General features: G+C 27.9%; 1 protein-coding gene across 1 annotated transcript; it reads left to right on the top strand.

The window, feature by feature from the left end:
• Positions 1-16,188: 16,188 nt before the first annotated feature.
• J4E84_006732 (uncharacterized protein) lies at positions 16,189-16,830 on the top strand (the record flags this gene model as incomplete). The annotated part of the gene is made up of 1 exon (XM_049389319.1): positions 16,189-16,830. The coding sequence occupies one exon, from the start codon at positions 16,189-16,191 to the stop codon at positions 16,828-16,830; it is 642 nt and encodes a 213-aa protein (XP_049243028.1).

Below are 16,830 nucleotides of genomic sequence, written 5' to 3'. Positions count from 1 at the left end.
ATTTATCTTCTATTTATTTCTATACTTCTAGATATAATAGTTATAAGCCTAGCGCTTTAAAAAGATAATATAGTTCTATATTTATATACTTAAGACGTAAGGCATTTAATAAAGTATAGTAATACTAATTCTATTACTAATCTTTGCGCTTTTATAGAAGCACTACTCTATTACTTATAATAAGTAACTCTATAATAATCTTTATAAAAGCTTTTATACTTACTAACTTAGTATATTAGCCTAAGTAGTTTACTTAGTTTAAATTCTATACTCTAAGTAGAGAAATTTAGGCTAACGTTAATCTTAACGCTAAAATAGCTACTTCTATTTAAATAAGCGTTCTAACTACTCTAGAGCTAGTAGTAATTATATAGAACGCTTTAGTTAATAAGCTCTACGCTAATAAGTATAACCTATCTATTATAAAGTATAAGATATAAGTAATAGAATAGTAGTTAAAGAGCACTTATATTAAGTATCTTTAGAACTAGATTAATTAGACTATTAGCTTAAAGCTTCTAGCTTCTACTATACTCTTTATCTCTATAAAGAAAGAGGCTATATTATAAGTACTTATTAAATACCTTAAGTCTACGCTTTCTCTAGAGAAAGACTATACTAAGAATCTTATACACTTATAGTATAGAGTATACCTCTAGAAAGTATAATAAGAATATATTAACACTAAGCGCTAGTAATAGAAATACTTTTATATTTTAGCCTAAGCTAAAGTATATAAACTTACTAAAGTTAATAATACGCTTACTATCTAGAACTATTTAGAAGTAATTAGCGTTAGACTTACTCTAGAATAGAGGCGCTTTATATAGTAGAACCTTATTAAAGCTCTTACTATTAGTAGAACTTAAGTTACTCTAGAATAAGTGTTAAAGATTTTTACTACGCTAATCTAAGAGTATACTACTTACTCTACTAGTAAAAGTAGTATATTTACTATTATAGAAGCACCGCAATAAGCTTCTAGTAATAATAACTTATTTTAAAAGTCTAAGAAGAATTACTTATATAGATAGTACTATAAGTAGTCTACTACTATATATAAACGTTTAGAAATAGCGCTTATAGATAAACCTCTAAAGCTTTCTAATAAAGCTAAAGCTAAGATTACTACTAAGCTTAAAGACTTAAAGTATAATAGCTTATAAAGAGCTCTTAATAAGAAGAGATAGACTACTTTATAGTAAGTATAGATTAAAGAACTAAACTTTATCTACCTAAAGTTAATTTAGGTAATACTTATTAACTCTACTCTTATTATAAGTTAGCTAAGTATTAGTAGTGTGTACTCTACTATAGACTTTAACGTCTACCTACTCTTTATAAGTACTATTTTAGATAATAAAGTAGTAGTATATTTTATTAATAATATATCTTTACTTAAGCTAAAGACCTTTATAAGAGTATATAAATTCTACACTATAAAAGTAAAAAGCTTCTTTTTCTAGGTACTTAGATATAGTATATAAAGAATTAGAAACGCTTTAACTAGAAAAAGAGAACTATATATAAAGAACCTTATTCTAATAAGCATAGCGCTTATAGAGAGTTTCTATATTAATATTATCTTAGAAGTAGCTCTTAATAAAGCTAGACTATAGTACTTAGAGTTAGACTTAACGCTTTATATAGAAACACTTACTAATAACTTTATACTAGCAAAGCTTAAGAAAGAGTATAAGCTTACGTTTATTAAATATAATTCTTTAAAGTTTTATCTAACTATAATAAGCGTAACTAATAACTAGCGCTTATAACAATTCTAGAAAAGCCTTTCTTAGTCTAATTTAGAGAAGCTTTAGTATGTAAGAGTAGGCTATCTAGGTCTAAAAGCGCTCTAAGCCTTTATTAAGAATACGCGCAATATACGTATTAAGAGAATAAGCTAAAGTAAGTATAAGTATTACGCTATTACTTATATAAAATAGTATATCTCTAGGTAACTACGTAAGAAAGCTCTAAAACCTTATTAGAGAATCTTATAAAATCTTTTTAACTTTTCTACTAGTTATAATAGAGAGCTCTAGATTATAGTACTTAAAGATAATTATAGTAGTAAGATCTATTAATATACTCTCTAAGCTAAAACGCTTATAAAGATTATAAAAGTCTTTTATAACTTTATAAGCTTTCTTATAGCTTAGTATAAGCTTAATATCTATATTATTATCTAAGATAATAATATTATAATACTGCCTTAGAGAGGTAAGTTACGCTTTAAGATATAGGCTAAAGAGTAGAGTATTATTATAGAGCGTATCTCTATTTATATTTATAAACTAAATAGAAAAGTAAAGAGAGTAGGTTAGAAGATAATTACTAAGTCTATTAAGATAAAAGTTAGTGCAAATCTCTCTAAAAAGCTCTAGCTAGATATTATAGAAGTAGTAACCTAGCTATATAATATAAGCCTATTATATACTTATAATCTCTTAGTACTTAATACTATACTTAACGTATAGTGTATAGAGCATAGTAAGAAGGTCTATACTATTACTACTAATCTTTACCTAAATTAGAGTACTATCTATACCTATAGCTATAGAGTATACCTACTTAATAGAGAGTAAGTAGCTAGATAAGATAAGCGTAACTTTAAAGTTATACTAAGAGGCTATATTAGATACTTAGTAGAATATAGAGCGTCTAATATTTATAGAATATAAGTTCTAAAGCTTAATTAAATAATTATAATAAAAAATATAAGCTTTAATAAGAAGCTTTTCTATAAGAGTAGCGCTAAAAGCAGCTAGAAGTACTTAGTAAAAGAGTTTACGTATATTATTAATCTTCTATATAAGAATAAGCTATATAACGTAGAAGAAGTATATAAAGATATCTTTAACTAGCTCTACGCTATAGTAGATAAAATATAAAACTAGTATACTTCTAAAAACTCTATCTAGAAGCTAGAAAGTAGTATATTATAGCTTACTATTAAATAGGCTAGCTAGCCTAATTAATAAGTAGTATATAATATATCTCTTATATAGGTAGAAAGCTTAGCTAGCTAACTACTAAGAATCTATACAAACTCTTAAGAGTATACTAGCCTATTTACTCTAGAGTAAATACTAGAGCCTAGAGCGTACTAGACTATAAAGTCTAGTTAGAAGTATAATAGTAGCGCCTAGAAAGTACACTAAACTAGAAAAGAGCACTTACTAGTACTAAGTAATAAATAGCTTTTTAATATAGAGAGCTTTTATTAAGATAAGGTATATAGTGCTTATTAGAATAAAGTACCTCTAAGTATACTATATTTCTATATACGCTCTATGTTTAGAACTTCTCTAGAATAAGGTAAAATAGAACTACTACCTACTTCTAGACTAACACGCTAGAGGCGTAATTATAGAGAACTAACGTAATTAAGCTCTAAAATTAGAGAGCAACGCAAAGGCCTAGAAGTAGAAGAACTAGAAGTTTATATACTATATAATCTATAGAATAGTATATAAGATAATAACCTTTTAAATAGTCTTTTCTAATACTTATATAGAGTAGAAGAAGACTAAAAAGAGCTTATAATAGTCTACTTAATTATAGTAGCTATAATCTTAAGTAATATACTTCTATAGAAGTATAAGCTATCTATATAATAGGTATATTAAGTTAAAATTATATTACTAGTAAGATACTACGTTATAGAAAGAGAGAGCTGTACAGGTAGAGTTTTAAAGTTTCTTGCCTAATATAAAGCTAGGCCTAATTAGGTAGAGGTTATAGGTTTAATCTATAACACTACCTCTCTTCTCTTTTTAGATAAGTTCTAACGCCTAAGGCCTTTTTACTAAATAACTTTTCTAGTATATTACAAAAGTAATATTATATCTAATTACTTCTAATTAATATATAAAGAAAATACCTCTTTCGCGAAAGCTATAAAAGCTAAAGTATCTTTTATATTCTTTACTATTACTTTATTATTCTTTACAACTATTATATCTATAGCGCAGTTTAATTATAGCACTTAGAGTAGCTTTAGAAGAATATAAGAGTATTAGTAAGAGACTTAGAATTATCTATTAGTGTTAGTACACTTATAGACGTATTACTCTTATAATAGCGTTGTCTAGAATATTATAGCTTATGCTACTCTTATCTTAATTATAGTCTAGTAAGTTATCTAGACTCTAAGTTACTATTATATAACTAGACATAGTATAAGCCTATTATTAGAAGACGCGTTATATAAGAACGCTAATATACCTTCTTTATAAGGTTTTATTATAGTAGAGAAAGCGTTAGGTTACTACTAGTTTACTAAGAATAGTCTATAGTAATAGCCTACCTATTATATAAGTAATAAGTTATAATAGAGTATTACATAACTATTTACAGAGTAAGTAGTTTAACTAGCCTTAGTAATTAGTAGTTATTACGTAGATAAATTATTATTATAAAAAGGTCTTATCTACTAGCAAGCGTATTAAACTATTAATATAGTTCTAGCTTAGACAGCTTATATTAATAGTAGTCTAGAATAAGGTTAGATAAACTAATTAGGTTTATATAAAGTTTCTAAGATAGGTTATTAGAACTCTTTAGGTAGTCTACCTATTAGATTTTATACTATAGAAGGCTCTTCTTATTTAAGTAGAGATTATAGAGTTATTAGTTAATATAGCTATTAAGAATAGCTTTAACTATATACTTAGTATTATTATCTACTTTAGAGTTAGTAAGCTCTACGTATTCTTTTTTATTATAAGGCTAGCTAGGTAAGAGCTTATTATTAATAGCGTAGAGTAGCTATAGATAGAAGACATTATAAGCTTACATCTCTAGTAATAGAGTAACTTTATAGACTATATTATTAATAACTTATATAATAACAAAAAGTCTATAGTTCTTAAAGTCTAGTAACTAGTTTAGTTGCGTTATGCGTAGATTACAAAAGTCTACTATAATATAGTTCTCTACCTTAAACTCTAGAGTAGGTAGTTAATATACGTTTATATACTTAGCTTACTTTACTTAGGTCTAAGTAAGCTATTATTAAAGAAAGGTCTAAAGGTTCTTTAGCTTCTTAGCAAACAAGTTAGCCTTAGCGTAATTATTTCTAGCTAGAGTAGTAAGCTACGCGTCTATTACCTTAGCTAGCTTAATCTCTAAGTAGAGGTTATAGCTCTTAGTTGCAACAAATGCAAAGACTTCTATACTAGCGTTAACTAATATATTAGCTTTAAATTTAGCTATAGATAGTAGAAGAGCCTAATTATCTTACTTATAGTTAATATAGGCGCGTAAGTATTACTTAAGAAAGGCGTTTATATTTTTAGTCTAACTATTAGTCTCTAGATAGTAGGTAGTAGACAGCTTAGGCTTTATTTCTAGCTTTTAGCAAAGATAAGTCTAGAAATAGAAGGTAAACTATAGTCTATAATTAGACACTATATACTTTAGGTACTTCTTCTCTTTCTAGATAAACTTAATAAACGCGTGTACAAGCGTATCTATACGTAGGTTAATAATAGGTATAAACTTTTTCTTCTTACTAAGTCTATTAATAATAACTAGAATATTCTTATAGGTACGTCTATTGTTAGTATAGACTAGTAGGTAAGTAATATAATCTATAGAGATTAAAGTCTAGTATTAGTCTAGAATTAGTAAGAGATATAATAGACTATACTTTTCTTCTTAATATAACTTAACTCTTTAGTAGGTAAGATAAGCGTGTATATACTAAGCAATATTATATATTATCTATAGCTAGTAATACTATTAGGTAAGCTTAGTGTATATCTTATACTTACTACTATATCTACCTCTATATAGAGATCTATAGACTTAGTTTAAGACCTTTATTTAGATATTATCTATATTAGAGATATAAAGCTTACTTTATACATAGAGTAGATTATTATAGATAGTATAATTTCTAAGTTTAATACGCAGCTTCTAGTTATTATTAACTATATTAGAAGAAAGGTAGTAGAGTCTATCTTTCTTAGCCTTAATAATAGCTTATAAGAGCGCGTCTTATAGGTAGACAGCGCTAATATAATTAGTAAGGTTACCTGCGTTATTCTATAATACGTTGTTCTTCTCTCTAAGACCTTATTACTCTTAATTCTAGTCTACGCTAGTAGGCGTAATATCTATTACAGAGAGAGCGCTAGTCTTATATATTATTACTACTTTACTATTATTATACATGCGCTAGGTAACGTTAAGAATAGTAAGCTAGGCTTAATAAAGATAATAGTAAGCTAGAAATAGAGTATGTCTAGTGTTAGAACTTTAGTAGCTAGTAAGAATCGCAACACAAAGCTTAGAGTTAACCTAATAAAGCTTAATAACTATCTACTACTAGTACTAGTAATAGTTATTATCTATATACTTAGGCAAGTTACCTAGGCAGCAAGTAAGTGCATTAGGTTTAGTACCTTACTTACTTAGCTAGTAGGTAATTCTAAAGTTAAACTTAGAAAGATACTTAGCCTATTAGGCCTAATAATAGTTAAGACACTTATTTATTATAAAGGTCTAAAGTGTCTAATAGTTAGATAAGACCTTTACTAGGTCTAATATTCTAGTAAGCTTAAATCTCTACTTCTTAAAAGCGTAGATAATAGTAAGAAGCTTCTTGTTATAGATCTTATAGTTATACTTAGCTAGGTTTATCTTATACAAAATAAATATAATAGGTTAGAGTACTTTATTATATATTTAGAATAAGACAGTAGCTATAACAAAGTCTAAAGCGTTAGTCTCTAGCTAGGTTTCTAGATCTAAATTAAAGTATATAAGTATACCTATAGTTTAGAAGGCTTACTTAAGAAGCTTAAATAATATAACTACCTTAGAGTTAGAAGATAGTAGAAACGCTTTCTTTCTATCTACTATTATAAGTGTAGTTAATAGCTTTATAAGTATAGAAAAGCTTTTAATAAAGCGTTAATAGAAGTTTACAAACTTTAGAAATGCTTAAACATTCTTAACTATTCTTAGAAGTTACTACTTAAGAATAGTAGCTACTTTCTTAGAGTCTATCTCTAACTCTTTAGTTATTAGTATAAGCTCTAAGTATTAGACACGCTTAGTAGAGAAGAAGTACTTAGACGCATCTAGGTACATTCTAGTGTTACTAATCTTTTCTAGAATAGTTAGTATATAGCCTTTATACTTTCTCTTATTATCTAAGTAGATTAGAATATTATTAAGGTAGACTATATATATAACGTCTAAGTAATTACAGAGAGTCTTATTAATAAAAGTCTAGAATATCTCTAGTGTATTACATAGGCTAAAGAGTATAACTAAATACTTATAAAGTCTATAGCGTATTAAGAATATAGTCTTCTTTTTACTACCTTTCTTAACGCGTACAAAGTTAAAGGTAGTAATAATATTAATAAAAGTTATAACTTATACCTTAGCTATTCTAGTAAGAGTCTTCTTAATTATAGGTAGCGCGTTATAGTTCTTACACGTAACTATATTAAGCTCTTAGTAATTAATATAAATATAGAGTCTACCTAAGAGCTTTTTAATAACTAAGATAGATAAGGCGTATAGTAATATACTAGGTCTAATAAAACCTTTACTAATTATCTTATTAATATATACCTTTACTACTATTATCTCTTTCTATATAAGCCTATATATATATAGCTTAGAAATAGTAGTACCTAGTTTAATATTAATAACGTAGTTAACGCTAGAGCAGCGTAAAGGTAGAATATTAGCTAGCTATAGGCTAAATAAGTTAGAAAACTAGTTAAGAATATACGCAGAAACAAGCTTACGTATCTACTTATTACTTATTAGTAGGTACTCTATCTTAGATATATAGTGTTTAAAGTTCTTCTATATTACTAATAAGAGACCTATAACCTAGTCTTTAAAAGTAGAAAAGTTATAGTTATCTATAGACAGGTTCTTAGATTATTTAATCTTATTAAAATAATAGAGCTCTAGCTAGACTATAGAATTTAAATCTTTAGTAGTAGCTAGGTAGGTAGCGTTAGCGCTAATTATTAAGATCTTAAGATCTTCTATAGAAGTAGATTTACTAGCTACTTTCTAGAACGCGCTCTTAGGTAGCTAGTTTTTATAGATAGTGTCTTAGAGTCTATTCTTAAGATAATTAACCTTATAGTTCTTATAGTTAAAGGTTATAGAGCGTAAGCTGCTAAAGCTAAGAATAGGCTTATAGTAATTAAGCTAGTTTATCTTAAGAATAATATTATACTTTTCTAAGTTTGTAATATAATAGAGAATAGTACTAACGTAATTTCTATACTTAATAGTAATATTAGCAGCGTATATAAGCCTAGCAACTTTCTCTCTATTAGCTAGAGCTAGGTAAATAGGTTTAGATACCTTAAAGGTAGTAAAGCGCTATTACTTAATCTATTCTTAATTAATAAAGTAGACGCTAGCTCTAGTGTCTATAAGTATAAAGTTCTTCTACTAGAAGCTTTATTACTATTATAGACTACAGCAAAATTCTAGTTAATAGCTAACATCTACCTAGAGTAGACTATAAAGTAAAGTAGTAGAGATATAATATATTCTTTATATAGCTTCTTCGCTTTTAAGATAGAAGGTAGTAGTAAGCTCTATTAGCTTACTCTACTAGACTTAGCGTTTAGAGGCCTTAGCTACTACACACTAGTTATACTTCTACTTATAGTTTTAATTAGAAGTATCTAAAAATACTAGTTGTCTTTAGACTTATTCTTAGTAATAACGTTATTAAAATCTTTCTTCTTAGTTTTGTTATTATTAATATTAAAAGTAGTAAGAAGAGAAATATTACTAGAAGAAGTAATTAGCTTACTATAATAAGAAGCGTTCTAGTTATATTAATTATAACTAGCTTTACTACACTTATAGTATAGACTATACTTATAGTACTTCTTCTTATCTTTAGTAGTTCTAGTATTCTATACCTTACACTTAACGTAGTAATTACTACGCTGCTTACGCTCTAGAGAGTAGTTACTAGAAGCGCGTTAGCGTAACTTTATAGTAGTAGAAGTTATAGTAGTAGTAGCCTTACTAAAGCTAATATCTTATAAGGCTTTATTAATACTTTACATACGTTATAGAAACTTAGTAAAAGTCTTATAGTTATTAGAGATAGTAGCTATAGTATTACCTAAGCGCGTATTTATAAGGCTATAAGCTTTTTTAATAAGTATGCGCTAAGAGTATATATATAGAATGTTTGCAATACTAAGAAAATAGGCTTACTAAGTAGCAAAGATCTTACTCTACTTCTAACATAAGCTACTATTTATAAGTAAAGTCTTAGCCTTACTAAACTAATTATATATTAGGTATATACTATTAAGAGCGTCTAGATAGTTAAAATAGTTAGTTACCTTTATCTTCTTAATAATAGGCTAGACTAAGCCTAAGATCTTTTACTTAAGGTAGGTAATATAATAAGTCTTATTAGAAAGAGACACGTACTTATTAATAGTAGTCTTACGCTATTACTTATAGTCTTTATTAGCTTCTTTATAAAACTTTTTAATATTAGATATCTTATAGAATAAGGCTAGCGCTATACCTAGAGAATATATTTCTTCTAGAGGTACTAGAGCACTACCTAGCGTAGGCGCACTAGAGTTCTACCTAGTATATAGATTTAGATATTATAGTAGAAACTATAACTATTCTATATTTAGTTAAGAGGTTTCTAGGTTCTAGAAGAACTAATTATAAGTTACTTAAGTATTGCGCAGGTCTTAGATAGGCAACGTATTATATTAGTTAGATTAGTAAGGTAGAATTAGCTTATAACGCTTATAGAAGAGAAAGAAGTATAGTTAGTAGAAGAGCTTATAGTAGAGAAGCTTATCTAAGTAGACCTTAGCTTCGCGCTAGGCGTTCTAGAGGTTAAGAATAGTAGTGTTAGTAGCCTGTTAAGCTATAATAACTTTCTAGTTCTTACTTTCTAGCACTACTATAATCTTCTTACGCTCTATAATCTTAAGCTAGTACTTATTATAGTAAGTGTTAGCTTTCTTCTTCTTATAGTTAAAGTTATTAATAAGCTAGTTATACTTTTTACTAGTAATAGAGTTTTCTAGTTATAGCTTAAGCTTATTATACTTCTTAGTAACAGCGTTATATTCTAAGAGAAGTACCTTATAGATAGAGAGACTAGTTAACTTAGTAGCGCAACTAGTCTAAAGGCGTATTATTACAGCCTAGAGTTTACGCAGTTTAGTGCTCTTAGTAGCGTATTTCTAACTACTAATAAGACCTTTAGAGCTATTAGTGTTCTAGGCTTCTTTAAGTAGTTAGGTAAGCTTATTAATATAATTATTCTTTAGCTTTATCTAATACAACGTATTATAGATAATAGTAAGAAGAGTAGTTATATAGAAGTACTAGTTATTAGACTAGTTAAAGGCTTACTTGCTAAAATTTATAGCGTTAGTAATAGTTAACATAACCTTGCCTTAGTACGTACTATTATTAGAGAAGTAGTCTTAATCTACCTAGATTATAAAAGTAGCCTATTTATCTATATTAGTAGAGTTATTCTTCTTATATTTAAGAAGCTTAATCTAGTTATAAGGCTTAGTCTCTAGGCTGTAGAAGAGAACACGTATATAGTAGGCGTTATTCTAAGCAGCCTTAATAGTAATGTTATAAAACTTAATATAGATATAGATATTATCTAGAGTCTAGAGTTCTTAGTAACTACTATCTAAACTCTCTATAAGCTAGAGTTACAAGTAGAACGCTAGAAAGAAGCTCTTATAATACCTTAATAAAGGTAGTAGCGCTAGTAAAGATATAGATTCTTGCGTGTTACCTATAAGTGTCTAAGTAGAGTTCTAGGTATTACTAAAGCTAAAGCTATTAGAAAAAGCACCTAGAGCAGAGGTATTACTAAATAATATTAGCGCAATATAGAATATAGATATAGATAGGTATTATAGAGACGCTTTATCTTTCTAACAGTATATACTACGTTTACTTACTTATTTATTTACTACCTTCTAATATTGTAAGTAGAATAAGCTAGTTCTCTACTAACTTTATAATCTAATGTTATTTGTATAACTAAGCCTAACACTCTCTAATATTCTCTATTAACAAATCTAACTATCGCAGTAGTAGGCTTCTAGCTAACTACTAGTGCCTTATCTTTATAGCTCTATCTTTAGTACGTCTAGGCGTAGAATTATTAGCGCTATAAGTTCTACTCTATAGTTATATAATAGAGCTCTACAGGCTTTAATTAGTAGCGCGTCTTATAGAGTTATTTCTAAAAGAGTATAAGTATCTAATTTGTCTAATAAGTAGCCTTAACGTTAGTAGTAGTACTTCTTTAGTTAGCGAGTTATACGTAGATAGTCTAGTATCTAATTATAATATAACTTAATAAAGTTAGCGTATAGTGTTCTAGGTATAAAGTGTTTTAAACGTAGTATAGTATAATAGGTATATTAAGTTAAAATTATATTACTAGTAAGATACTATATTACAGAAAGAGAGAGCTATATAGGTAGAGTTTTAAAGTTTCTTACCTAATATAGAGCTAGGTCTAATTAGGTAGAGATTATAGGTTTAATCTATAATATCTAAACGCGTATACTATAATTAACTACTATAGCTTCTAAAGAAGTATAAGAATCTTAGTAATTATCTATATAGTAAACTCTTCTATAAAGCCTGTAAGAAAGAGATTAATACACTTTATAGAGTAGGTACCTAAAAGAAGATTAAGCGCTTCTTAGTATAAGAGCGCCTACTTCTACTAAAGTAAGTATTTATATATAAGATTAATTAGAATAGTTACTTTATTAAGTGTAAAGCTTATATAGTAGTAAGAGAAGATCTATAAGTAATTAATTCTATATACTCTATATATATAGTAACACTTACCTTACACTTTTTTAGAATAGTAATAGTAATAGTAGCTAAATTTAATCTAGAGATTCTCTAATTTAATATTATAGAAGTATTTCTTTATATACACTATAAGTACTAGCTACTTATAGTATATAATATGCTAGATAGCTTTAAGAAGCCTAGTAAGTATATAAAGCTTAAGCGCGCTCTCTATAGGCTAAAGAACTTTCTACTACTTTAGTATAAAGAGCTCTTACGCATAGTAAAGAAAGTAAGTCTTATTACTTCTAAAGAAGAGCTTTATCTTTTCTTTAATAAATAAAGAAAGATTCTCTTACTTTTTTATATTAATAATATACTACTTATATATTACTACACTACTTACTAAGAAGCTTTATAAGTTACTAATGTAATAAAAGTAGTATATAACCTAGAAGAGAAAGGCCTAGTAGAATAGTTTCTAGAAGTAAGAGTATTACGTAATTATACTACTTATATTATAACACTTATATATAACAAGTATTTAGATAAGCTTACTAAGAAGTTTAACTTAGAGAGTACTTTATTAAGTTCTACTATACTACTTCTAAGTTAAGAGCTTATAAAGTTAATAGATAAAGTAGATAAGAAAGTAGTTAAAGACTACTAAGAGCGTATTAGATTACTACTCTATATAGCTATTATACTACAGTCTAATATAGTATACGCTGCTTTAAAGCTTTTGTACTTTCTTATAAATCTAAGTAAAAAGTATATTAAAGTAGTTAACTAAGTAATTATATACTTATATAAGACTTACTATTAGGCTATCTACTATAGAGCGCACTTTAGAGTAGAGCTTATAATTTATAGCAACGCTTCTTTTATAGATAATCTAGAGACTAGACGCTCTTTATAAGGCTACTTTATTATACTCTTTAAAAGTACTATTATTTAGAAAGTAGTATAATAAGTAACTATAATAACTTTAACTATAGAAGTAAAGCTTCTTATCTTTAAGTATATTAGTAAAGAAGTAATAGCTCTTAAGAGACTATTTTAAAAGCTTATACTTACCTTAGAAGTAGCGTAGATAATTTTCTATAATAACTAGTAGACTATATACTTAGTAGTTAGCACTAATAAGCGTATAATAATACGCCTTAGATATATTAATATCTAAAATATATAGCTAAGGTAAGAGTATACTAAAGAGTCTTTTAGAGTTAAGTATCTAGAGACTAAGAGTATACTAGCTAATAGGCTTACTAAAAATCTATTAGTTTAATAATTTATCTACTTTAAGAAGTAGTTAAATATAAAGAATATTAAATTATTAGTAGTATTATAAAGCTTATAAGGTATAAAAGAGTTTTTTACTACTCTTCTTAGAGAGTAGTAGAAAGTGTATTTTAAGCGTAGCCTCTCTTATAAGCCTATAGAAAACTACTTATTAAAAAAGACTTTTATTAAAGTATACGCTCTAAAGAGTGTAGTAAAATAAGAAAGCGTATACTTAGAACTATAATTAGAGTAACGCTTCTTTAGTTATCTAAGCGCAAAGTTAGAAAAGTACTACTAGTTATTAGTAGTATTCTTATAAGCTTAGAGATACTTAAACTCTAAAGTAAAGAACTAAGAGAGTATAACTTTCTTTATAAACATAAATACGTAACTAAGTTTAGTAGTAATACTTTTATAGATAACTATAATAGTATTATTAGTAATAGTCTTAAAAGACGCTTTCTTATTACTATTATTAGAGAGCGCTGCACTATTATCTATAGTCTTATTATAGTTAATCTACTTAACTACTAGATAAAGTTCTATAAAGCTTATTAGTACTAAGAAGTTAAAGTACTAGAATAAAACTTACTAGAAGAGCGCTGCTTAGAAGTAAAAGCGTTATTAGTCTTATTATTAAAATTAGATTAAGACTACTTAATACTAGAAGTATTCTTAGACTTATTAGCATTATGCTCTATTTTTAAAGTATTAAAGCTCTACTTCTTACTACGCTTCTAGATTATATAGCTATACTTAAGGTACTACTTAAAAGTAGTGTTATAGTTATAGATAAGCTTATAAAAGTAAGAGTTCTTAATATTAAGTAGATAACTAGTCTTTAGGTTCTACTCTATAGTATAAAACTAATTAACTATATACTTAGTAACTTTCTCTATATACTTAAGTCTAAAAAAGAGTTAGTAAAGCTTCTTAAGCTTAAAAAAGAGTATACGTATATATTATTATATCTATAATTACTAATAGCACTAGTAAGGTAGCGCTTAGACTTCTTACTCTTATTAATACTTACGTAGTTTTTGTAGAGAAGGTTAGTAGCTTTTCTAGTACTTATAGACTAGAAGTATTAAAGGCACACTATCTTATAGAGCTTACTAGTAGTAATAAAAATAGGCTTCTTAGAGCTGCGCTTACGTATAGACTTAGTTACTAAAGCTTTATTATTCTTATTATTAGAATCTTTATTAAGCATATACTTCTTACTATTATACTTTTTATTATTATACTTATTAGAAGAATTAGTAATATCTAAACTATTAGACTAGATAGAGAGCTCTAGATTAAAGAGAAAGCTCTTTATACTACTTATAATAATAAAAAAATACTTCTTCTTAGAAGTAGAGCTAGAGAAAGATAAAGCGTTATAAACTATACTACTTTTTTAAAAAATAGAGAGCTTATTTAAGGCTTTAGTAGAAAGCTTAGAAGCGTTAGAAGAGATAGTAATAGAATTCTTAGAAGTAGAGCTCTTAGAACTAGAAGAATCTAGAAAGAGAATATTAGAATAAGTATTACTAGTAGCTAAAGAACTAGAAACTATAATAGTAACTTTAGTAAAATGCTTATAGAAATTACTAGAAAGCTTCTAAGAAAGCGTAGTAATATTAGAATTATAGTTAGTATACTCTTTCTAGGTAGTCTTACTAGCCTACTTATTATTATACTTTTTTATTACGCTAATAAGATTAGTAGACTACTACACTTAGTAGATTACTTTCTCTAGAACTATCTCTTAATAGAGCTTAATAGCTCTTAGAAGTAGAATCTTAAAGCGTTCTTACTTAGTACGCTACTTATTAATAAAGCGCTTATTCTTAGACTTAATATACTTAGTTTTAGTAACTACCTTAGCTTTAAAATCTTTATTACTACGCTCTAAGTTACGCTTAACTTACTTATTACGCTTATAATATAGACACTACTTATTTTCTATAGCTTAACTAGTAATATAACGCTTATAAGTAATTTAGTTATAATACTCTTACTTTACTTTATTCTTAGCTTTAAGATTATAAGCATACTACTTATTAGCGTACTTCTAAGTAGCGCGCTTATTATAATATAAAATATTATTAGCTTACTTTTAAGTAACTATATTACTATACTTAGTAAATAAATTAGACTTCTTAGAAGTATAAGTTAGAGTAGTAAATAAGTTATAGGTAGAAGTAAGAGTACTTATAAAACTAGAGCTCTACTTCTTACTAAAAGAACTACGCTTAGAAGAGCTTCTAGAAATACTATAAAGCTTATTTAAGCGCTTATAATTATTTACTTTAGAGAAAGTAGCTAAGTACTTAGAGAAGTTAAAGGTATTAGAGCTTAATAGCTTAGCTTTTAACGCGCTTACGTAACTAGAACTTAAAGAAGTTATCTTAGAGGCGCTTATAAAGCTAGAACTAGACTACTTATTCTTAAAAGAGTAGCTATTCTTATACTTATACTTATTTCTCTTTAATATAATACTAGAAAGCTTAGAAATAGATATAGAAAGGTATACTTAGTTTAATTAGTATAATAAAGTATACTACTAGAGTTAGTAAGCGTACTAATAAAAATTAAAGATACTTACTTTTATTTTAAGTAAGAAGTAGAGAGCGTTTAGCTAATTAAATAATTTTTAGTAATATTATAATTAGTGTAAGTACGCTAAGTAAGCTCTTAGTACTGCGCACGCTTTAATAAGTACGTAATTAGCGTTCTTAGCTATAATAAGAAAGCTTATTATAACTATGTAGCTTACTTTTATAGGCTGCTTAAAGAGTATATTATAAAACGTACTTTTAGATACTCTTTAAGAGCATAGCATATAATTATACTAGTATAAATTAAAATAAGCTCTTAGAAGCTTTACTACTTAAGAGAGCTTTCTAAGTAAGCTTATAATATAATAATTTATCTTCTATTTATTCCTATGCTCCTAGACGCGACATTAAGTGATTGTGGGGCTCGGCGCGCTGAGCCGCCGGCTGATATTTCAACATCTTCGATCTGCGCACCAAGAACTATATACTTATCGTTTCTAGCTTCACCACGATACGAACGCCCAGCACCATGGGTGCGTATGTCTCGACCGCGAACGGAGGCTGGGTCAATCAACGTATACCGGATGACACGACCATCGAAATCTATAAGAAATACAACACTCTCATGATCAAAGCATACCGCTCCCCTACTCACCCCGAAGAGAATGCCCGATACAAGGCCCACATGTCACAGCAGCTATCTGAGCTTGAGCAACGCATGAAAGATGATGGCTCTGACCCGAGGGATATCTTCTTTGTGAACAGAATGCTTCGTGCTGGCATGTTCCGCGTGGACCTAATGTGTGTTGGTCGAACCGAATTCGGACCTAATGGAGCCCTGTTTGGCGCAACGGACGTCGGACCTCGTTGGACACAGGAAGAATGGACTCTATACCAGGAAACTTGGAAAGCCTTAATCGATTCATTCCCTGTTCAAGCGATACTTGCACAGGAGATAGATCGCGCTCTCGTTCTGTCTAAATCCAGCGGCATTGACCAACGGAAGTTCTACCAGATCAGAATGGGCGATTCGCTGATAGTAGTACCAATGCTTGGTTTGGGACTAGACACCGACGACCTCACAGTCCGCAAGGCCATCGAGGCTCTTCGTGAGTGGGATCCAGAATTCTATAGCCAAGGCGTCAAAGGACATGAAAAGGAACAACACTAA

Source organism: Alternaria hordeiaustralica (assembly GCF_023758085.1).
Source record: "Alternaria hordeiaustralica strain BMP 2776 chromosome Unknown scaffold_13, whole genome shotgun sequence".
Classification (NCBI taxonomy): Eukaryota; Fungi; Ascomycota; class Dothideomycetes; order Pleosporales; family Pleosporaceae; genus Alternaria; species Alternaria hordeiaustralica.
Note: the sequence above shows the minus strand (reverse complement) of the source record. Positions and strands in the feature narration are given on the sequence as shown.